This window comes from Anomalospiza imberbis, chromosome 2, assembly GCF_031753505.1.
Source record: "Anomalospiza imberbis isolate Cuckoo-Finch-1a 21T00152 chromosome 2, ASM3175350v1, whole genome shotgun sequence".
NCBI lineage: Eukaryota > Metazoa > Chordata > Aves > Passeriformes > Viduidae > Anomalospiza > Anomalospiza imberbis.
In genome coordinates, this window is record NC_089682.1 from 7,799,495 (window position 1) to 7,824,521 (window position 25,027).

The 25,027-nt window shown below is 44.4% G+C and overlaps 2 protein-coding genes across 2 annotated transcripts in view; one reads left to right on the plus strand and one right to left on the minus strand.

The window, feature by feature from the left end:
* RPL8 (ribosomal protein L8) overlaps window positions 1-25,027 on the plus strand; it is a 78,495-nt gene that overhangs the window by 24,501 nt on the left and 28,967 nt on the right. The window lies entirely within an intron of this gene.
* Window positions 6,231-23,519, minus strand: DDX3X (DEAD-box helicase 3 X-linked). Its single transcript, XM_068179737.1, has 17 exons — window positions 23,348-23,519; window positions 21,175-21,232; window positions 20,148-20,198; window positions 15,430-15,553; window positions 14,145-14,285; window positions 13,960-14,059; window positions 13,279-13,414; window positions 12,811-12,896; window positions 12,085-12,183; window positions 11,849-12,009; window positions 11,528-11,672; window positions 11,268-11,412; window positions 10,771-10,952; window positions 10,563-10,680; window positions 9,990-10,146; window positions 9,057-9,184; window positions 6,231-8,750 (listed from the first exon to the last, which is right to left on the minus strand). The coding sequence occupies exons 1-17, from the start codon at window positions 23,390-23,392 to the stop codon at window positions 8,668-8,670; spliced, it is 1,959 nt and encodes a 652-aa protein (XP_068035838.1). The 5' UTR covers window positions 23,393-23,519; the 3' UTR covers window positions 6,231-8,667.

The window sequence follows — 25,027 nt, forward strand, 5'->3', positions numbered from 1 at the left end:
ATAAAAACCAGCCTCTTCCTCATTTTGGAGGTTTATCAGTCATTGCATCCTTGTTATTTTTATGCTATTGGTAAAATAATAGTAAAAAGCCCTAAGCAGCTGTGTCTTCTCCTGAACTGAAGAGAATTCAAATACCAAGTAGTTCATAAAGCAGTTTTTGAGGACTACATGCAAATTTGACAGCCATATTCATTTACAGTTCTGCCAGCTACAGCTCTGGGCTAAAAGAATTCAATGACCCAGCAGAGCTATGTTTAAATAACCTACAGTAACAAATCTGCTGAGAAAAGCCTTGCACAGCCATATTCCTGCAGCTATTACTTATCAGATGCTGCCTGAGCAGCTCTGCAAACTATTCCTCTAGAAGGAGGCCTGTGGGAGCAGGAACATCGAAGGAAACAACAGTATGGAAAATTTCTGACTTCTGAGAAGGCAGGCAGATCTCTGAAATTACCCAAACCAAGCAGAGGTTGCAGACGGTGGACAGAGTTTGGGAAAAAAGGAAGGGTTACCTGGTTCAGAAGGATGAAGGCAGGTCTTTGGGACTCAGAGGAAAGTGTAAGTCCTGGGCTTAGTAGAAAGAGTCGGGGAAGACAGAAGGAAAACAAAATGGTTTCAGGCCAGTGGGACAAATGGCACAAACACACAGCAGTAAATGTCTGGTGGTCCCCAGCTCCATGGCTGGCAATTTAACACCCCACCTACACACTGATGGATATAAAACCAAGCACAGCACAGCACAATCATAGAGAATCTGGTGACTGCGAATACAAAACCACTCCAACAGCCAAGGTTGAGTGCACCACAAAAAAGAATTTGGGTTTCCAACTGAATCATCCATGTGGAAACACATTCCTTGTCCCTAAACCTATTTTACAATTAATTCACACAATTCTTGATAAGTCTTAACTTAAACTGCTTTCAGATGTTTCCATTGCTGCAAGTTCTGTCTCCAATCCAACACCTTCAGCACAAGAACTGAGACTGAGGTAGGGATGAACCTGTATGTGGTGTCTACAGCCCGGCCTCATGGACTTCAGTTAAGAAAGATGATCAGACTTCTAAACTAAAAGCTGTGCCAATAATATTAAAAGTTCTGGTCAATAATATTAAAAGTCCTTTCCTGACATGGGAGGGAGGCTCCAGTATCCAAACTAAAAAGCATGGCTTGACCTCTGGTGCATCCCAGAGTCTCCACTGAGTTAACAAGGCCCTAGAGAAGTGACTGCTGTTATCAGACAGATATTCTTTGAGCATACATCAACAATCAGAGATGTACTGATGTTTCCAGCTTGTTAAGACATTCATAATCCTACAGCACAGCCCAGGCCAGAAAATTCAGCAGGGCACTGCAAGGTTCAGCTCTATTTGCTGCAAGTTTTGGGGATGCTGTCATGGACTGCAGCACTGAAAGCTGCCACCAGGCTGTGTGGGGCTCCTGTCAAGGGCATTTCAAAGTCACAATTAACTCCTTTAAAAACCTCAGAGTTAAGATCTCAGAGTTTTATAGCAAGTGAAGCAAAAGTAAATCACTCTGGTGCTAAACCAAAGACCAAAGAGCAGTAGCAGAAAACCTCCTAAAACCCTGGTGACCACAACAAGGCTCATCCTGCATGGGGAACTCTGATTCCAAGGGACTTTTTCCTGAAGGGTAATGAGTCCCAAGGCAAGGGCAGTGGCTGCAGGCTGAGTGAAGTTCCCATGCTATGACCAGGAGCCTGGGCTGCTCCCATATCCCCAGGTCATCGTGAGAGGAAGCTGATGTTTGTGCTGTCAGAGCAACACGGGGTCACTCACTCAGAGGAGAGCTGGGCTTCCACACTAACTCAGCCACTGGCCTCTTGTTTGGCTGCTCTGCCTCCCCATTTCCTGGCAAGGCTGACCTCCTTAAAACTTTGCTGAGATTTACTCCTGAGAAGTTGTGCAGAAGCACCAGAGTCTGCAATGAGCCCATCACTTTAATTTATCCACATGAAATAGGCAAGTACTTGAGGAATTTTCATAAAGCACACTGTGATTTGACAGTAGCCTAATTACCAGATTCCTCAGCTGTTTAAGGAGGTGTGAGAAGAGGATGCATCCTTCCTCAAGCAGCTGACACTGTTAGAAAATTCAGGCAAGCTTTCAAGTACATGATCCTGCTCTGTGTGTAGAGTCATACAATTCAACATAATTAAGTACAGTTTTTCCACCCAGAGAGTCTTGGGCATATCTTCTTCATGCATGAATGGAGAGCTGGAAAAGATCAGCAATGTGGTACTCTGTTTCCATAAGCCAGTTCTCAGCTCTCCGATGTTTTTATATTTCTTCAGAGAACATTTCCCTTAACCTGCATCTAATCTCTGACTAAGCTCAGCACACAAGTGGTATTTAACAAACTGCCTCCATTAAAGAGTCCCAGTCCACTTAATTTCTGGCTGCTCCTTCTTTGTAAATAACCCTGAGCGATTACTTCCCTTGCTGCACAAGAAATGCTTTCAATCACATGAGCCTCTGAGATCTCAAGTGCCATCAGAAGCAATGTTTGTTTTGACTGCAAGAAGAAACAAGCATGTAGGGGAAAAAAAAAGAAAACAATGGAAGTTGGGTTAGAAAGAACAAGGGTAAATATTTGAGAAATTATATCAGAAATCTCATTTCTCTCTCTTGTTAGAGTAGAATAATCAAGGAATATAATATGCCAGGGTGGCCCATGATCTTACTGGGCTGTCATTTTTTAAGCTTAAAGTACCTGCAAATTACTGGTTTCAAGTAGAATCTAGAAGTCTCAGGTGAGATGACAGATGAGACTAGATACTGGTGCTGCAATTGCTGATTGAAAAAGTTGATGTCTGTACACTGACAGGATGAACAAGAGACAAAGAGAACAGCTGCAGCATGATGATGTGATTGACCCCAGGTAACCCAGAGCAGCAGCACAGCTGGGAGCAGATGTTTTGTGCCTTTGCCAAACCTTTTATTCTGCTTCCTTTTCAAATTTATCACTACTCCTTCTTTCCTAGTGAGTCATCAACTGAAGGAGATTAGACAAACTCTTTAGCCTCTGAAAAAAACCCTGGTAATCAGCTCCCACCTTGAAGCAACAGTTTCATTTTCCACACTGAATATCTAAGCACGTAATGCCAAGGTTTGCTCCAGGCTGTACTTCAGCCTTCCCTGCAAAGCCTGTAGTCAGTCCCTATGACCCTCAACGACAAACTCTAGTTTGCATGAAAGTCCAGTGGGAGCAAAGCTTTCATCACACCAAATACATAATTTGATGGCATCACTTACTGAAACTTGCACATTAATCAGGCCCAGAACAGTGTTATCTGTGCTCTGAACACACTGATATGTTCATTTGAACCATGCAATTCCTTCAGCAGCAATATTTTTTGCTAACAAATTAGATGAAGGTGAATTTCCCCTGAAGTGGCAGGACAAAGAACAAACTCTACCCTTGCTAGGATGCAAGTTTAGTGCAGAATTTCAATTATTTATAAAAACTCTCTGAGGAGATGATGCAGTGCCCTTAATGATCAAATATACAGCAGAATTTGCTTATCCTAAATGGACAGGCCAGACTTGCAGATCCATAGCACTGACAGCTTTTCCAGACCTTCCCTAAATAATGCCAGGAAAGAGCTAAAGGACAGCAGTAGAGGAGCTCGTCATGGTACATCAGCAAAGGCCCTCCCACCACTTACACTTTTCCTGGTCTGGGCTCTGCTCCAGGCCTGCCTCATTAACCTCCAGCAGGTGACTTCAGCTTGTTAAGTGTCATCTTTCTGTGAGCACAGGATAATTACACAAACCACTTCCCACTTCCTGGGACTATTACATGACTGCTACCCATGTTATGCACAAGGCCACTGATTCCATGAAGCAACCAGCCAAGGGGCTCACAGAACCAGACAGGATCTGTACTGCTCTTTTCTGACACAAACACAGCATGAAACTGTCACCTCAACAGCCCTGGCAATCTACCCCACAAAAGCAATCCACTTACAAGATGTGAAGTTGGTTTGAGCGCTGAACAGCTCCAGCCAGGTTCACTGAAGTTCACAGAGCTCACAGCACAGCAGGAGTGAAACTCCTGACCCGTCCTTTGCTCCGCTCCACCTAAGAATGAGCACTAACACCTGGGATTTGTAACTCGGTGTTTCCTGTCACAACTGAATGCAGGCTATTTTCATAAACACATTGATCAATATGAGCAACAGCGAACACTGCACTGGATGAGGATTCACAGACTTGGAAGGCTACAGACACACAGCTTTAATGAGGTTTATAGGGCAACTTTTGGCTGCCACAGCCCCCGCAGCATCCTGCTTGTACAAGCTGCCTTTCCTGTGCTCAATCCTCACACCAAACAAACAGTAACCAAGTCTCTCTGGTAACCCCACTGCTCTCTCCACTTCTATGAACTCCACACCAGGACATCAATCCAAGTCCCACCCCTGTCACCACAAGTCAAATAGTTTCAAGACCTCTCCTTATCTGCACAGGTCACAGTGACTCACTGGCAAACCAAGAGCAGAATTTACTACAAGCTTTCTGCCATAACCTCTGCCGTTGTTGGCACAGGCACATTTATTGCCCGAAGACTGACTTTACTGCATGTTTTGAAGGTCTCACAGAACAAAGCTTCACAAAGACAAATCAATAATCATTTTTACCATTTAACTTTGCAGCCTTTTTCTTTACAATTTAGGATGTCTTGGCCCACCTCTTCCCAAATCTTTTCTCATTTACTGTGGGAAAAATGTTGCTGCCCAGTATGCCAAGAACTACTGAAATACAAACTTCCACCTCTGTGGCAACACACTCTTGTGCTTCTCTTACCCCAGTAGCTTTGGGGTCTCAAGGCTCCTCATCTGTGCCATTTCCCCAGCCTAACTTCCATCTCCAGAGGTGAATGGTTTCCTCTATCTGCCCTGTAGGAACAATCTTCCCGAGGACCAGACTTCCTCCTTTGGTTTTCACCCACTTTGTGCCCATTACTGCCTTACGTTAGGCCTTCCACGACCTCTAAAAGTCTCGGTGCAGAGCATTGATCACAGCCCTGTGTTCCTGGGGACTTGGCTGCCAAATGACTCCTCTGCCACTCCTGCACACTGCAGGGACAAACCTAAGCTAAAGCACAAAGTGCAAACCTTTACACTCAAAGCTGGAGTTCCAGATCCCACAGGTCACCTCCACAGTGCACATTTCCCTTGGCATATCCATCTCCTAAGCGTGGTTCTAGTATTTCTGCAGATACACAGGGGAGGGAAAACTGCCTTTGGAGGATACTTAAGTGCATGTTGCACATCCAGGGACATCGCATGACAACACAAAGCCCTGCATGATGAGGTTGATAATTAATGCAAGTCTAAAGCAGGTAAATTTAGTGTGGTCCAGTCAGTGTGCTCAAGGCAGCTGCTCCTGCAAGCTATCCTGGGAATCGGTCATCTCCATCCTGTCCATTGTTCTCCAAGGCCCATACACAGTACTGGATTGGTGGGGTGGATTTCATTTCCTATATGGATCCAGGATGGCAGGGGCACTTCACACCTTCACCAGTCCTCACCCCATGCCATTCACCTGCATCACACTTCAATGGATCAGAGGTCCCAGGCATTACTTTCCCCCCACCCCCCCTCTTCCTTATTCACCAGAAAATCACAAGTTTCTACAGTCATTTCAGCACCAAACTCAAAATCTAGGCTCTTTCTAAATCACTCTCTCTCAAATGAAGCAAATTTATTTTACTTCAAAGAAATGGGAAACACCTGAATCTATTCCTTCCCCTCTACTCCCTTGGAGATTCCAGTATTTCACCTAATTTTGGCTTTTCAATACCTAGGAACAACAAATAGGTATGACATCAAAACTTAAAAGCTCTCTACAAGGCACTCCTGTGAAACTCAAGAGGGACAACTGTGAGATGAAGTCCTGAGCAGCGAGGGGCTGAGGAACCAAACCCAACTCCACAGGGTTTAATTAGGTTGTTACAGCCAAACTTGGTTCCCCTAATGAACAAACCGCGGTGGTTTCTGTCTGTCCCACCTCTGACACTTGACAGTAACCCTGCACTGCGGGGCACAGGCCATTTTAGGTTTCAGCTACAGCCCTGAGCCTGGCTGCCATCTGTCACCACTGATGTGTGCCACACTAGAGTCACCTGCTTCCAGAGCTGCACGTGAATGAGACTGCTGGGGCTACAGAGCTCATAAACCAGGAGTGACGCTTCACAAATGAATAGACTGTGCAGTTCAACTTTTTTATTTTAATAAAATCAAGAATATGCACAGCACATGCAGTGCTAGCATCTAAACTAATACAATAAGCAATTCTAAACCTACAGTGACTTGAAGTTCAATTTTCACATTCAGCAAGTTTAAATCCATTCTTGCATATTGGTTTGAATCCTTGTATCTGAACTGAAAATATTGCTGGCTGATAAACTTGCTAAAATGCACAAGTCACTGATTATGCCAATACAACAAAGATAACCACATGTTTGAGGATTGCAATGTGCCAGACATTCACTGAAAAAAAAAAACACACAACTAAACAAAACTCACGCAACAAACATCTGAGAATCTGGACACTTCACATCAGTGTTTAGAAGTGTTTCATAAATATCTTAAGACAAGTGTATCAAAACCTTGGCATGTTTAATTTTAAGTTGCCAATTTTTGTTTTACTATCAGAAAGTTATGGCTATACTGCCAATGCCGGGTCTGCTTAATTTGACTTAAGAGTTTAATATGACTTAAACATTAAAAGCTCACACTACCCCGAAATATATAGTTTCACGCATACGGTGACATTCAACATTCAAGTGCCAGTGTTTTTGTACTGTCTTTTGGTCAAGTTTCTTTAAACTTTCAAAGAATCACTTTTAGGCTTACAAAAATAAATATTTGTCAAAAATGTTCAATAAATATTACACAAAACTAGCAGCAAAAAGTATCTAGAAATCTGTCGTGTGCAAATAGTTTTCTTCCCAGCTATCATTCCCATGGTCCCAAATAAGTTTTAGAATCTATTTCCTTCTCCTTAAACAAGCTGCGTTCAATCTCCAAGAGACAAAATAAGATTGGAAGTTAAGGACACGCACACAAGACATATATAAAATTCTCTGAATGTGCAATAAAAGAAGTATTTTGTAAAAAGTTATGGGCAAAATGTACAAGGGCCTAAACCTAGACTTGAAATAGCACCATAACAAATGACCTCAATACTGTCAAGTGCACCTACTTAATAAAAGTTTTAGAACAAGGCACAATACACTTGAAAAAATCTATTGCACTTTAGGAGATTTTTGCCATTTTCCTATGCCACTGTAGATTAGTTGTTAAATGCTCTGGCCCAAAGTTAGCACAGAAATTCCAAGTGGCAGAGGCATTTTTCCGGTGGACAATACTTATCTTTGGCCAGATTTAGCATAACAGACTATAAATACAATGGAAACCTATGCAACTAAAACTGACTAAAACTGCACTTTAATAGCAGAATTGAAACCTTGTGCAGTTTATGTACATTTCCAACCTCTGTGATCTCAGGTTTGTTTGTTACTCTTCTGGAGCCATTTTACAAAGTCTACAGTAAGCCAGTTTAACATCTCCACGCAGCTTGAACAGAGTAATGTGAATCTGCATTAAAATAAAGCCTGCTGCATAATTCTTCCTGTTCATACCCTCTTGACCAAAAAACATCAACACTAGCATGCGTTATTAGACCAAAAATTCAGTCAGGCCCTTACGGAGGACCAATCACTGCCATGGTCAGCCATTCTACCATTTCAATTTCATATGGCAGGCATTTTTAAAAAGTCTAAATAGATGAATTCTCCTAAAAACTATTTCAAGTTATCAGACCTTTAAACGTTCCCTGTAATGTTCTGCCCACATTTGGCTAGCTCACATTAATGATCTGCCTAAATATTGAAAAAGGAATTGCTGTATTTACTTGCATTAACTTCAAAAACAGTGCTTTTAATGTATGCATGTATCCATACATCATCTCATCATGACTGGAATGGCTTATTAAAGGCTATCAGGTTCTAAGTACCTATCCAGGATAGAGTGAGCAAATCAGAACTTTAACTTAGTACAGTTTTGCCACATTAGAAACTAATTGCATTGATATGCTTCAAGATGTTTTATTTTTCAAATCTGCAGATACCAAAAGCCCTAATGCAGGCTACCGCATAAGTTTTTCTTTGTAATATTATGGATGAATCAGTGATTCCTGTTTAAGTTGTATCACACCTGTGTGCCAAGGTTTGATTTTAGCCCAAGTTCAGTAATTTTTATTTTGTCAAAACAATTGATATCTTGAGCATTACTGAGCCAACAGGACATCAAAATAAAAGTTGTCTAAAGTTAAAGGCACAGTACATTAACAAACAAATGATCCTCAGTCACAAAATCATAAATGCAGTTTCTGGGTGGGGATGGGTGGGAGGGGAGTTAATCCTGACTACAGCAATAAGAGTCTTCAAAACCACCTTCGAGATAGGGCTACTTGTTCCTTTATTTCCATCTTGTGACCTTGAGCTCCCTTAAAAAAAATTTCAGTGGAGAATCACAGCTGGTAATGTACTGCGAGTTCTTGAAGCTACACAAGGTATAGTCTGGCTAAGTTACATGTGGTTTCCATATTAGCTTGTTTGGTGGGCTATCTGCTGCAAGCAGATCAGTTGCCCCACCAGTCCACCCCCTGGGAGTTATAGTTTCCTCCATATCCATCACTGTTGTAGAAGCCTCCATAACCACCACCTATGAAAAGCAAGAGAAAGTGATGCTTAATTAACTCTACAGATTTGCACCTTTACAACAAGAAAACAGCCCAGGTATCTGCTGTCTATTAAAGAACCCCACCCAGCAGTACTGTCAAATGCACAACATCAAACTAACACTGCAAAGGCAGGCAGCATCAAACCATCAGTCAGGTAACCTGCACTGGCCTAGACCCAAGCAGGATGCTGAGACTGCATGACAAGCACCAGATGATCTCTTACTCAAACATTACACCCAGTTTTACCCCAGCAAGCATTTGGGGTGTAGCTGCCCAGCCCCTCTCACCTCCGAAGCCTCTGCTGCCGCTCCCGCCGCTGCGGCTGCTGGTTGACCGGCTGCTGCTGGAGCTGCTGCTGCCGAAGCCGCTGCTCGTCCTGTAGTCCCTGGCTCCGAAGCCTCCGCTGAACCGACTGCTGCAGAGGGCAAGAGACAAACGCTGGAGTCAAACAGGTGCATTCTGAGCTCTGCACACACCGAGACTGACGCACTCTGACTCTGGGTACCAACCACAGCTAGCCAACAGCCATTGCTGAGGTGAGCACACTTTACAAGCATCCCAAGGCTACCTGGAAAGATTTGATTTGGTGAAATCTCTGCCTCCACATGATTTCCAACCCTGTCTTAGTGTTTAAGAGATGCATTTATGACTATCCCTCATGACGTACACGCTAAGTATTTTACAAGCATACTGCAAAATGGAAAACAAAAAACTCACACCAATCCCAATGTGGCTGGATCATGTTAACTACGTTAAGAGAAAGTGCTCTCATCCTACCCCTGTAAGCCAGTAAACAAAGGTTACAGAATTTCAGGTTTCCACATCAAAACTATTTTACAAGTAGCCTCACACCTTCATTCTTTCTTCTCTTCTTGTTTTGTCAGGAGGCACTGTATACCTTCTCCTGAACATCAAAACAGCTGCTTAAGGTACCTCTCTGGCACAGGGAGGTATGCATTTCTGTGTTTTACAGCTGCTTTTACAGTTCTAAAATTGTTTTTGATAACATCATTCTATCTCAGCTGTATCTAGCTGCTCACTTAAGAGGAAAGAGGTTTTATGTGTTAAACCAGACAGACACTGTCACCTTTGCACACACCAAGCTCAGCTTATACTGCACTTATCATCCTCTAAGTGTATTTTCAGACTGAGAAAAAATAACAGAGCTGTCTCTTAACAGACTGAATAGACATCTCTAGCCAAAGCAGTGCCACGCTTACCTCTTAGATCGCCCACGGCTGCCTCCCCCTTTGTGATGCTGCTCATAGGCCATGTTCTCCAGCCAAGATGGTACTTCTTGCTTAGCCTCCACAAGGAGATCAAGCAAGTCCTTTGTAATGTTTATGTTCCTCTCATTGAAGAATGAAGTGGCAAGACCTGAAAGAGATACTCAGTTTTGGCTACACACAATTGAAGTACACCACAGCACTTAAACCCATTCCACATTCCAGTTCCTTACAGCCAAGCCTGAAAACACTAGAATTACTTAAAGAGAAAGCCATTTGAGACCATTACTCCACCACAGCTAGCCACAAATCATGTTTACTGACAGACACAGAAGACACCAGGCTTACACGTAATAAGAGAGCCCTTTGATGGCACTAAGAACATTACCCAAAGGAACTGGTAAACTTTTCACAGTGGCTACACAGCAGTGACCAGCTTTTGGTCACAAAAGGCAGCTCACAGGCTTCTCTCACGTACTTATTTGAAATTTATTACTCAGCCTACAGGACTGAACTTGTCAACTCAGGTATGAAGTGCTGTCTGTGAAAATCCCAGGTGATACTTACCAAGGTTTCCTACACGGCCTGTACGGCCAATACGATGTACGTACTCTTCAATGTCACTTGGCAAGTCGAAGTTTATGACATGCTTTACATTTGAGATATCCAGTCCTCTTGCTGCTACCTAGTGGTTAAATGATTCAATCAAATCTTAGTAAGATTCCACAGGCCAAGAAATAGGCTAACATGATCAAGTTTTACAGATTTCACTTACTGCTGTGGCAACAAGAATGGGGCTCTTGCCAGAGCGGAACTGGTGCAGCGCTTCCTCTCTGTCCCTCTGGGAGCGATCTCCGTGGATACTTGTACAGGCATAGCCTTCGTGGTACAGGAAGTCCTCAAGAGCATCTGCCCCCTTTTTAGTTTCCACGAACACCAGAGTCAAGGAATCTTTACCTAACAAAAATTAAAGCCCAGGTAAGAAGAAGAAAAGCTGCACAGACAAATACAGGCTCCATAACCTGGTAATAGGCAGCTCCAATTCTCTGCCCATTTATTCTAAAGTAACATCACTGGGGACCTCCCTCCCCTTTTTTTTGTAACAGACATGCTTACATCAACTTGATACCGGCATTTAACCAGTGCAATACATTCACTGCATGCCAGCAAACTATCCTTTCATTTACCTAATCAATAGAAATTCTTATTACTTGAGTCATTACATTCACCTATTCTAAATTTTGCCTCATTTGCCTATCTGCTGTTCTTTACCTGTAGCATTTAGCAAGTCAAGCAGGAAGGATCGTTTGTCTGGCTCTTCCACCCATACTACTTTCTGTGTGATGTTCTCAGATGTAGAACCTACTCTGCCAACAGCTAGAAAGATGTATTCATCAAGGAAGTCACGAGCAAGCATCTAAAAAGCAAGAGAAAAAAAAAATTAAAATCAAACTATACTTTTTCCCTCCTTCCAAAGGCCAAATTTCTTTGGCCTTATGAGCTTTTTAAGTATTTAAATTCTCATTAAGTACCTGGATTTCCTTGGGGAAAGTAGCACTGAACATCATGGTGTGACGAACCCCCTTTGGTGGCATAGTATCTTGTTCAACAATTCGACGAATTTGTGGTTCAAACCCCATATCAAGCATTCTGTCAGCTTCATCAAGGACTAGGTACCTAAACAGCAGTAAAAAAACCATCTTCAGAACACTTTTCTGTAAGCTGTGCTCTGGTGTTTGCAGAGTTAAAAATTCTCAACTAGATGTCTAGACAGTCCAAAAGCTACAATCTGAGGTCCTTAACTGTATCCTGCTTAAAGTCATTTGTACATGGACAAGTAACACTTTACTTACTTGCAGAAATCCAGTCCAATCTTTCCTCTCTCCATCATATCAACCAGTCGTCCTGGAGTTGCTACAAGCAAGTGACATCCACGTTCTAAGTCACGGATCTGCTGGCCAATGTCTGCACCACCATATACAACACAGGGGCGAACTCTGGAGCGGTATGCAAACTGTAAAGCAAAGTAAGTTAGCACCAAGAAAAATTCTACTTGAGCTATGTTATAATAATAAACTGTTAGATATACCTTTCTGGCTTCCTCATAGATCTGCACAGCCAATTCTCTAGTGGGAGCCAAGACCAGTGAGATTGGATATTGCTTACGGCGCCCATACCTCCCATTCTCCTGAAGAAAGAAACAACCTTGGCATGAGCACCCAAAACACAAAGAGAAAGAAGAAAGCTACTATAGGCAATATTTAAGACAAGTCACCAAGTTCAAGAAAGACAAAGCATGCCTGAGAGCCAATTTGAGCACTGACCTTGAAGACAGCCCTACTACAGTGCCCAAGGTTCAGCTGTGGGTTACTATGGCAACAGCTGCACAATCCTGGTCTCTACAACAAGCACTGCAATCCCAAACCAGCAGCAGAGAAGTAACAGCAACAGAACCAGTTACTTCCTATTCTGAAATTACTATGACATAGATGTGTGACCAAGTAGCTTTTTGTAGCAAGGGAAGTGTCTTTTAAACTTATCTAACAACAAAACCATTAAAAAAAAAAAAATTGGACAGTTATGCATGCAACTCCTCAGGTAGGGGAAAAAAGTAATCCACAGCCTGGATTTTTAAAGAGAAATACCTGAAGTCTTCTAGAAGTTGAGATGCTTGGCTATCGCACCCAAAATGCTGATAACATTGAAGACCAGCTATTGTGTTCAGTAGCACACATCAGCTCACGGGGGGTAGAAAAAACCCCAAACCTATGACACTGGTCATTGCTTTCCCAGAACTGGGTATTTGAATACTTACCTTCATTGCTCTCAAGGCATCACCAGGGCCATCTGCATATATCTGGCTCAGTATTGGTAGAAGAAATGCAGCTGTTTTCCCAGAGCCTAGTAGAATACAAGCCAGTGTGATTAAGAGTTACTATCAACTACAGCACTAACTGTGTATCAGTAGCACATTCCCAGTAACACCTATTCCCATAGTCCAACGTGTTACACCCAGTAACACATTGGACTATGGCTGCTACTGGACTACGGTGGCACTGGAGCACCCTCCACAGCCCAAAACCCTGAAGTAAATGTGGTTTAAGACATGAACACATCTCAGGACAAACACAGTAAATCTAGTCAAGTCACATCTAAAGCAGATTCAAGGCTAAAACTAAAATTAGCTCCCAATGCTCAACTATTTCTACACTGCACAGGAGGTCCTACCTCTTAACTGCAGTAATACAGGACCCCACTTCTACTGTAAGAGTTACTGACTTACCTGTCTGAGCACAGGCCATTAAGTCTCTCTTTTCTTTAATAATAGGTATTGCATGTTTCTGGACTGGAGTAGGACGGGTGTAGCGTGTGAGTTCAATGTTTCCCATGATAATTTCTCCCATGTCAACATCACTGAACTGTAAGGTATTTAAAAGGACTAAGATCAGAATCCTTCTCTTCAACTACCATATAACACAACATTCAGTTTAATAAGTCATTTGTAAGCTAGCTCTTGTTTCAGCCCTTCATATAGAAATTGCCTATGAAGTTACAGAGTCACATACATACTTAGTCCAGTTTTCTAAGCAATTCTTAAAAAGCCAGCCAAGCCTGAAGTGCAGACTGCACTAGCACTTAGCCTGACACTGCCCATGCCTTAGCAGCTGCTCCCCAATCAGCACCGTGAAATCACTTCCACTTCTTCACAGGTTCACTGTTTAAGGACAAGTTACAGTTAAAAAGTAAGCTATGAGTGTTAACGGGAAGAGCTTACACAATTTCTTCCCTTAGTTCATCATAAGCAACCCTCTTCTGCCAAACACCTTAGCTGTAGGAAGGGAAAACAAAGTTTCCTTTCCTTCCTCACCTCCAGACATCAAGACATCAAAGCTACCCATGGAAAACAGTCACTATTAGATATATTAGCAAAACAGACTTTAAAAAAAAAAAACAACAAACTTACACTTTCAATATGTGGCGGACAGTTGCTGCCTGTTGCTTCAACAGGAATATCATCATATTTCTCAAAGTTAATGCCAGTATTGCTTCCTGAAAAGAGTTCCCTAAAAACAGAAGAGGAAAGTATTTTTACTTGCTGGAATTATCAAATTACCCTCTCCCATGAATCAGTAGTATTCCATGACTTACTGTTCTAGGCGTTCACTTGGGGGGAGAGGCTTAGACCAGTCATCCTCATCCGATTTGTCACACCAGCGGCTGTTCCCGCCACGGTCAAATCTGCCAAAGCCACTCCGGTCATAGTCCCCGCCTCTGCCACGCTCCTCATATCTAAATACAGCACGAGAATCAACAGGGGGTACTGACATGCAGAATAAAGACATAACAATGCAGCAGTGTATGATCTGTGGATTACACACACCACTATGGAACAATTCAAAATCATCAGGTTATCTACACTTGCTTATTGACCTAAGCACAGATATTGGTCCTGGCCATCAGACCAGGTCACATTTTTCTGTGTCAGACAGGAGAGTTTGTCATGAATTCAGAGCTCAGTTTGGCTTAACACAGTGAACTTTGTATCACCGGTTTTATGTGATTAAGCACAAAACAGCTATCCGCCAGTGGAGCTGTAATCCAAGTTGCTCAGTCTTTGCCATTTCTTTGCAGGGAGCTCTGTTTAAACCACCTAAGCAGCATTTTTTTGTATTCCCCCCACCCTTTCCTCTGCCTCATTCTACACAGGTTTCCCATGTACCCTTCAGGGCTGCAATTTGTTCCTTTATTCCCCCACCGCACATGTGACCAAATACCTCCATTATGTCATATAATTATTTCATAAAGAGGGAGCTCACCTGTATTACTGATTTGGAAAGAAGGTGGAAGAAGTCCTTACCTCAACTGTTTAGTTTTTGGCCTGGTAAATCATGTTTGAGAAAAGTCTGGATACAGGACTAGGTCAGCTTTACTAAGTAGTCAGTAAAGGTCACTCTCACCACACTTGTGCATACAACGCATGATGTGTTTAAGACTGCTCAAGTAAGGCAGAGAACCTGCAAGAGTCTCACCCAGTTTTATTAACTACACTTTTTAAACAAGAAAAAAAAATTGAAATTAAAAAAAAAAATCCATAGTGATGTATTGTGTGTGCTCCCAACAGCTCTTCACGGTTCTCCTGGAAGCAGCCACCCACCTAGCACTTCTTTGGTGAATGCTGAAGTCAGCCAGACACTACAGCTGCAGTGAGTGGCTGGTGGTAGACTACAGGGCACATTTTTCAACATGCAAGCTGCCCATCCTTGAAATCATGTAGCTTTAAAAGCAAGGCTCTCTCCCTCTATCCTCCCCTCCCAGGCTCTTCCTACCTCACGCTGCTCACACCTGGAACTCTAATTTTAACATCAAGATTACAAGTGCAGTGCTAGAGCCGAGGCAGACTTCATGTGCAGCACCCAGACAAACAAGCACTTGCCTCCCTCCTCTGGATCCGGTCCCGCGGTCGAAGAAGCTGGACTTCGCGTCGCGGTCGGAACGCGCACCGAAGCTGCTGTAGGCATCCTTGTCTCGTCTGGAGCTCCATCCACCACTATCGAAACCTAGCAGAGAAAGGCATTTCAGCCAAACATTGCACAGTCCATGCTTTTGCAAGAAAAAAACACTTCTGTCCAGGAAGTCTTCACTGAAAGATCTATGGGACCGAATTCCTTCAACAACAGAAGATCCATGAATGTTAAGATTGGCTCAACAAGAGACTGAGCATTTCTCACCACCCATCAGAACTGAAATTTCTCCCTGCATGTACAAGCACGTTGGGTTTCTTCAAAAAACACACAGTTGCCTTAATACAAGTATTTCAGATGCCTACCCTGGAAAGATGGGTATCAGAAGAAACTTTAAGATGCTAAGTCTTGCCAAGCCTCATCTATGTCATCTCTCAAACACAAATCCTTGACTACACATTTTATTTTTAGAGGTTAACAAGGCCTCTTGGAGATCAATAAATGGTATCAGAAATCCAAAAAGAGATTAGAATGTTTTATCATACTGCAAGTACACAAAGCAATGTGATCTGCACAGACTAATAACTAACAGCACCATACTCAGAGAAGGTATATGGAGCTCTTCACAACAAATGAACCACACTGAATTTTTCCACAGCACTTTTACCTTTGCCTACAGTAGGTGCCTATTTACGTATGTTAACTCAAAAGAATATAAAGTGCCTCAGCTTGCCAATACCAGAGTAAAAAACCTCACTTTTATTCTGCTACCAGGGCCTGTGAAGTAGCAGAAATGTGAAGCTTTAAACATTGCTCTGGTACTGGACTAAGAAATTATAAATTCTCTTTCAGAGGTCCAACCTCCTCAACTTTGTGTAACATATTTTATCTCAGCTATGGGAATCCAGCAGAGAGTAAGTTAAATAACAGAACAGATAAACAAAAAATGTTACTCTTGTGAGCATGCTTTGCCAGCTCCACAGCACAAAACCAGTCTAGACCTATTCATGAGACAATAACAGCAACCACAGAACAAATTCATTCCAAAGAAAGGGGCTGTTCTAGGCCCAGTCTCTCTGAAAAGGTTTTGCTACCAGAATTACCCTGCCTTTTTCGATGTTCTCTAAAGTGCCATTCACCTTGCCTCTCTTTTTTTTTTTAATTAGAAATTCTAGTAACCGGAATCCAGAAATGTACTGGTCACAAGGAAATTTTAAAAACTGTTGTGATAACTAACTCTTTTGTCTGGATAACTGAAACAGACAGCAAAAATAATCCATCCATGAAGTTTTAGCACACAAGATCATGGAATGCGCTTCAAGACCTCCAAAGTGCTTTAAGAAGCAGTGTTAGTCCTTCAAGATACTAAGGTCAAGGAAGTTATTTTGTCTTGTTTAAAAGATAGCTAAATACAGATTTTATGATGAGTAACTTTCAGGCCACTACAACTATTTAGATATGTCATCCTGCCAAGGGATCTAACAGCAGTGGTACTGACACAGCCATATTCAGGGACACAGATGTAGCCTCTTAACAGTGAAAAAAACCCAGCTGACATTATTTCACATCTTCTACCAAGCCTGAGAAGCTCAAAGGGTCAAAAATTTGTACTCTAAATAGCCAACAAAGCAACCTCATTCACCTAGCTCATTATAGCATTCATTTCTGAAGCCGGTACCTTGCCATAATTTTAAGGTAGTGCAGCAATTTCTACACCAAAGACAGGTGTGCACATGCTGCTTCACCAATTCCAGGCCTTACAGGCTGGCATTCCTACTCTGACCTCATCTGTGGATCAGCACAGAACACAGGACCAGGCCATACAAGTCAATTCTAAGTACATGACAGGCATAACAGTCAGAATTTCAGACATCAAATGGTAAATTAAAACTGGAGTAAATGCCTGAGAAAACCCATAATAGACCAGAGTTCAACTTCATTTTAGAGAAGAAAATTACTACAATGCTGTGCAAAGACTACCAGAAAATTCCTTAAGATGTCAGTACTTTTGTTTTTTTGAATTAAAAACCTGTAGAGATTCCAAGCATGTCTTCCTCAGTGCAGGGATAAGAACTCACTAAGATAATCAACTTCCAGAGCAGTTCTGTACTCCTTGCACCTATGAACAGCATTACAGCTGTCAACGTGTCTCCCTCAACCAGCATTTCAATTCACATTTTCTAACACTAACACAAATCACTGCCAGCTCACTTGAAAACCTGCCACATAGAGCAGCAATAATAGTTTTTTTTTTTAAGATGGGAGAAATAGAATGGTAGATACCTTTAGGGAGGGTAGGACCTTTAAGATGAGTTCTTAACATTTACTTTTTCATCTACTATAGATCAGATTACAGTTTAAATATCCAGAAGCTGCTTCCAGGAAGTTTAAGAAGAAACTTACATGACAACAAGCTTTAGTATTACTAAGTGAGCTCATGGAAGCAAGACACTTCAGGCCAGGCAGCCCTGCATACTGAGCTCCCACAGCTGAGAATAGAAATGCCATTAAGTAATCTAAGGACATTATTTTTACGCAGGCTGTTATTTCCTGCAGCTTTGTACTGCCCTACTCCCCATTTACAAAGCTAACAGATTAGTATTAGTGGGACAGATCTGGAGCTAAATGGAAGATTTTTTTCCAATCAGGTTACCACATTTGTACGGCTCCTTCAGGAGTTTGTTGTGTGGTTAAATACTACCATGCAAGGTTACTGCCTCATGTCTAAGCTTTGAAAAATCTGTCATTAAAAATTCCAAGGAGCAGCCAAAATTCAGAAGTTCCGACGCAGCTGAAGAAATAATTGAGTTATGTAAACAGCAGCAAACATCACTTTAATGGAAGTACAACTGTAGAACAGACTTCAAATCATCCTACAAGATAGCTCAGCTTTACGAGCCCGAACTCATGATGCTTCCAACAAGGTGTTGAACTGGAACTTTACTATTCAGCAGTTATGAACCTTGTCACAGGGAACCAGGAAGATGCCAGTGGCACAGCACCCAGCCAGGTTTAAAGATAATTTTTTTAATTAGGTTTACCAAGGAAAGTTGGCAGCCAAAGTTCTATCAACTGGACAAGCCACAGGTCAGATCATGGTCTCGCAACCTATTTACCTTTTCGCAAGGTGAAGTTGAAGTCCCCAGAAAAGCCTCATGTAATCACACCCACAATGCCACGTCTGAACTCTGGTCTTGCACACAAGAAAGTACAATGCCAGTCCTACACGTAATAGGTCGTGGTAGAACTCAAGGTTACTGCACCTTTTACCCACAAAACCTAGGTGCTAAACATCATACAAGAAGAAGAAATCTATGAACAGCAATTGTTCACAACCACCTTAAAGCTGTTCCCTGCTTTTGAGAAAGCTGCACATTCCTCAGATTTGGCAAGTCAGTTTTTTGCAAGACTGCTCATATTTGAGGTCAGTGTGACTGAGAACAAGAGCACTGAACTGGCTGCCAACCAGTCCTTCTCCTTTTCCCAGAACATTCAGCTCTGGTAACACGCTGCTCATCACTTGGTGCTTCAGGCCACACTTCTTTCACATAAAAAAAAAAACCCAAACAAAAGAAAAACCCAAACAAACAACCCCAGAAAAATAGAAAACAGAACAAAAACCCCAAAAACCTGAACACCCAGCAAACCCACTAGCAGCTTGGACACATAAGAAGGCAAGACAGAAACAAACTGGTCTTTCTTCAAATGGTTTAAGGCTAGAACAGAGCATTTTTCATCTAGTCAGAGTTAAAGTGACATAGCTCCAAAAGCACTGTGAGATATATTATCATATAATTATTGCCCTCCCACTCACTCATAATGGAAGCCATCCTCCTGCAGTATTGAAAAGAATCTGTAGAAGTTTACAGCTTTAGAAACAGAAGAGATCAAGTCCTCCCATGCCACAAAACCTCAATTCTTTACGTTGTAGCACTGCAGGAAGCGTTTTAGCTGCTGTTCTCTGGTATATTTCAATAGATGTTAGATTAAATGTTTCTCTCATATCCACCCAAGTCACCAGACATGACAACACGTGCTGCAGCACCTGCACCCTTGGGATCTTACACCGAAAGGTCATGATTTACTTCACTGAAGTGTTCCAAGAAACTTTGCTTCTGTATTATGTTCTGTTTAGAGATTCAAATGGAAGATGGAAGTGCCGTTTCTCAGCATAAACCCCTATGTAAACATATGACCAAAACAGGTCATGTACTTGTCTGCTTCACCAAACAGCCTGCATTTCCTTCTTCAAGTACTCCCAAGGGCTTCCATAAAAACTGCAGGAAATTGAACAAGGACAACATCTCTTTGTGTAAAAACATGCACTTACTAAGTGAAATTGTGCTGTCTGCTCATAACAAACAACTGATTGCTGTAAGTTCCACAACACAGTCACAAGCAGAAAAACTAGTACCCACAAAATCCATTCAGATCAACAGTCAAGATTACACAGCAAGTTAAGATGGGAGACTCAATCTTGCTTCAGTCACAGCTGTTACACAGACACTGAAGGTATTTTATCAGTCAGATACTGCACTCGAGCTTAGGATAGAAGCTGGTGAAGGGATCTAGAAGAGCACACTAAAAGCAGAAGATAAAGTTGCCATGTTTTGTACAGGACAGTCAAGCAGTCTGTGTAATTGAGGTGCAAAAGCCAGTTAGGTGTTGCCACAGCGTTTCTGATACATACCCTGTTTTGAAGCTTCCCTGTTCCGCAAGTGAGGAGGAATGTATCGGCCTTCTAAAGGACAAAAGAAAGGCAGTGTTACAGGCCCGTGGTGTCAGCACATCTTGAAAGGCTCATCTTGTCAACAACAGCTTCTGCTTAGTAAAAACATCTGCCTTTAAGGCCTCTTACAGCAGTTTAAACAAGAATCCTTTGATACAGCACTCAGTAGCACGCTCTCAGTTGAAGTTTAAAGGTCTTGCATACCCATTTTGGCAGCTGGTTTAAAGCACAGATGTCTTGTGTTCCTCTGACCGAATCACACATCCATTTATGGGTGTTACACTGTCTATGACAAAAGCCTGTCTTCCTGAGGCTTACACTGGTGCCAGATACTTGAGCAGCTCAAGACATTTACTCTGACATTCAAATACTGGCAACTCACAGTATTACTACCAGTATTTTTCCTTGCCCTTAAATTCACCCATCCCCTCCATTCAGCTCAGATCAAACCAGAAGCCACAACCACGTGCCTCTGAATAGCATTCCTCATTTACAATCCAGAAACATCTGTCTGCTAAAGCAACATGAATGAGAAAATACCAGCCACAAGCTGAATTTGAATTCCTGGAAGATTCTCCCCTCTTAGCATACTTTAGCCTTGTATATATCAATATCACTTTCTATTCAGTGAATTGAGATCATTAAAGCTGACATTCCTACTCTACCTGGTATTTTAAGAGGACAAATCACCACATTACTACAGTCAGTGGCCTCAGATGAGAGGCAACTGAAAATCTGGGACAGAACTGGAACACTGAGTTCTATCGAGCTAATTAAGTGCTTCAGAAATGAGCACACATACTGTATCACTTCAAAATTAAGTGGTTCTGCCTAAAACACACAATGTTTTCAAAGCAAGCTTAACTGGTAACCTCCTATTTCCTCATCAGCCTCTGTAAACTTTGGCTTTAGGAACTGCTTTTCACAGCTGCAAGCCCCCCAATTTCTAAAAGTGTGTTTGTAAGCTTGAGAATTTGCATGTACTTACTGCTTGTAGAGCTTCCTTCACTCTGAGAGTCTGAGGAATTCAAGTCTAGACCAGAAAACTAGAAGAAATAAGACAAGTATCAACATGTTTTACCATGAATTTATGCTAAGATAAAAAAAACCCTTTTCATTTACCAGAAACAAGCTGCTACAAATTTTTTTGTTATATCGTGCCAAATTAAGTCTCCTATTATTACTCAGGTAGTACCAGGTTTAATGTTTTTATACCCACCAATAAACAGACACCCACACGGGCAGCAAGGCCAGCAGAGTATCTCACACCCACCAAATCACTGCCACAGACTTCTGCTACTTCTGCTTCACACTACATACAGGCTAAAGAGCCATTTTAGACAGACTGAATTTCAGTCTATTTCAGTCAAATGCATTCGGATTTGGGTCAGTGGCAATTTTTTTTTTTCGCTATAGAAACTCCAGCACAAGTAATGCCAATTTAGTTGGGCACTTTACTCGTAGAGACTCAAGGTATTTTTAGCTGTATTAATACTACTAAGACATTACAGTCTTCAAGCTTAAGGCAACTACTGCTCCAAAACATTAGGTGATGTCTGCCGACATCTTCAGCAAACACAATTTTCTGGGTTGTTTTTCCAAAAATACCCCAGCCTTTATAGCCTTCAGTCTCATAGTAAAGTTTTCTAAAATATGTTCAGTTCACGCAGTGCTGGTGTGCCAACAGCGGGGTTAAGTCAAACACAATATGGACTCATTTCAGCAGAAGCAGTGGGAAACTGATAAAGCTTAAGAACCAACTTATTACAGCTGTTTGCCTGCATGGCAGGGATTACAAACATGTACCAGAAAAATAAGGCATGTTTAAATACAAATAAATTTTGTATTGCACGGAAGCTATTTTCCAACATGAGCTGAATTAATCCAAAGCAAAGACTCCAATGCACTGTCATTCCTGGCGCTCAGCTGCATGAGCTGCCGCCAAAAGACATTCAATTCTTTACGAATTCTCCCACGGCTGACCTCGTAACATCCTCTTTAAAGCTACCACTTAAAATGCCGTCTTTCTAGCCGAATGAAGCATCAAGGTAGGGATTATTTTTAACAGCATTTTAAAGGCTTTCTACTAGGTCAAGTCGGCTCTCCACAATCAACAAGAAGCGATGGATGACTCTTCTCGCACTGGATCCCCACGGTGGGGGCAACACTTGCCAGGCGCTGCCTCGGTGGCGCAGCCCCGGCGCCATCTCAGTGCGGCACTGCGGGCTGGATTCCCGGCGCAGCAGGAGCAGCTAATCCGGCTGCCGGCGGCCGTCACGTGTGGCGCGGGGGGGCAGCGGGGGACAAGGGAGAGGGGAGGGAAGGGGAGGGAAGGGAAGGACCGTCTCCATGACCTACTTCGCGGGAGCGGCCGAGAGCGAGCGCTGCCCGGCCACGGTCCCGCTGCAGCAGATTGAGGCTCTTCCAGCCCCTGCCGCCTTCCCCGAGGGTTAGATAACCATCGATCCCGCCCAGCGCGGGGAGGGGGCGGGGGGATGGAGCAACGAAAAGGAAGAGAATAATATAAAATGGTGCGGACCCACACGAGTCCAGGCCCAACTGCGCCACCGGGGCCCGGCAGCACCGGAGCTCTAACAAAGGCGGCCGCCAGCGCCGCCTCCCCGGGGAAGGGGCGTCACACAAAGCGCCGTGTCGTGTGTGCCCCCTTCCCCCGCCCCGCACAATGGCGGCAATTGACCGCCCCTTCCTCCTCCTCTCCTCCCCCCCGCTGCAGTTCCCGCTGCGGCCGCCGGGGGCCGCTGCCGCTCCCGGCGCTCCCACACAAAGCGGGTCCGAGCGCGGCGCGGGGGCCACGGGGCCCGAGCGGGGCCGGGGCCGGGCCGGGCGGCACCGGCGGCCCCGCACCCCCGCTACGCCGCCCGGGCCGCGGGGACGGCGCAGCCCCGCGGGGGGGAAGCCGGCGCGGGCGCGGGGCCGCCGCACGGCGTTAACTGCGCAACGACCGAGTGCGCCACAACAGGCCGCGTGGGGGGGGAGGTGGGGGTTACCGCGGGGGGAACTGCGACACGACCGCCGGGAAGCGAGAAGCGAAGCCCCACGTGAAGATTCCCGACCATCCCTGCCGCCCTCCCTGCCCCAAGAGCCTCCGCCGCGCGCCTCCTCCGGGTAACGGAGCGGCCTTTCCGCTTCTCGTCCCTCACCTGCTGGTCTAGACTGAGGGCATTTTCCACCGCCACATGACTCATAACGAGAGATCGGTCTCGGGCTCGTCCCGCTCCGCCTCGAGAAATGGGGTCCGCTGGGCCGGGAGGTCGCTGCCGTGGGTGTCACTGATTCCGCCACGAATCGCTGCCCTGACTGAGCCCCCCCCGCCGCGGGCCCGGCCTTTATATAGGCCCCGCCCCCGCGCGCCCTGCCGCGCGCGCTGACCTCAGCGCGCACGGCGACCGCCCCCCCCCGCCCTCTCTTCCCGGCGCTATCGCGAGAACTCCGCGCAGCCCAGAGGCCGGCGATGGACGCGCTCCCGGAGATGTCGCGAGACTTCGGGGCGCCGGGCCGGCGCGGAGGCTCCGGCGGCACCGCGAGGTTTCCCCTCCCCCCGCTCCCGCCCGGCTCTGCTCGGGAGGAGAGCGGCGGCGAATTCTCGCGAGATCACGGCTCCCTCCCCACACACAACACACGGCCTGCGCCGCGCTGTCCTTTTGTTCGCCGCTCTCGCGAGAGCGCCCCGCGCGCGCGGCCGAGACGCCGCTAGAAGGAGGCGGGGCCTGGGTCACGTGGGCGGGCGCCGCCGCCATCTTGTCGCTCCCCCCTCGGCGGGCAGTGGCGCAGCGCGTAATGGCGGCGCGGCGGGAGGCGGGGCTGCTGCGCCCAGAGCACGCCGGCCTCCCTTCCCTCTAGAGCAGGCCTGCACACGCCAGCCTGCGGCTCCAGGGCTCGGACCATCCCCTGTGCTCGCTGCCCTGTGAGCCGCTCCCCCCAGCACTCTGCTGGTGGGTTCCAGTAGTCACTGCACATCTTCATCAGCTTTTTCTCCAAGCCCCTTAGCCACCAAACCTGCTGATGTGCCGAAGGACTGCCCTTGTTTTCCCCGTAGCGTCAGTTTTGCCGGCTATCTACATCCACAAGTAGCCCCACCTTGGATCAGAACTTTGAGACTGTGAGCATCAGTCAAACAGTAAGCATTGAACTACCATTCGGAAAAAAAAATACAAATGACCCCATTCTCTTCTCTCACAGCCTGCTGACACAGAGAATGGTAAAGCTGCTTCCTTGAATTTGGGTCAGTAAAAGTACTGAGGAACGTGCTTAGGGGATCAGAACGCAGCCGGGGCTCTGAAGTCACAGGGAACAGGACACGGGGTTTGGCTGTCCTTGATCCACACTTAGCAATTATTTCTCCATTTCCCTCCTCCTCAGGCTCCTGCCTCTTCCAAGAAGAAAACCACAGGGAAGATCCATTCTCCAGAAGGATGATTCACCATGAGATGTAAAAACAAGACAGAACTTTTCCACAGTACTCACACACATTAAACAGCCCGTCTCTGCCTAGGTTTTTCCTGCCCTTAAAATTGGAGCTCTAGAACCAAAGTCTTCCTGATGCAGAAATTAGGCCCTATTGGACAGGGTTTAAACAAGATTTAAAAGATTTAAACATCCACAAACAAGTCCTTGAACGAGCAACACGTGCTCCTCACAGACAAACCACTCAATTCTGTGATGCTCTGGTCTTGAACAAAACATTTACCAGTCCTCTGCTTTCAGCTTCCATAACACTTCAGCCAGCTACAGCTTCAGAGCTAAAGATTTATGCTTGTATTTCTTCCCCAGGTGTATCTATTTATATAATCTAAAAGCTCACAGGTTTCTTCATTGAGGCT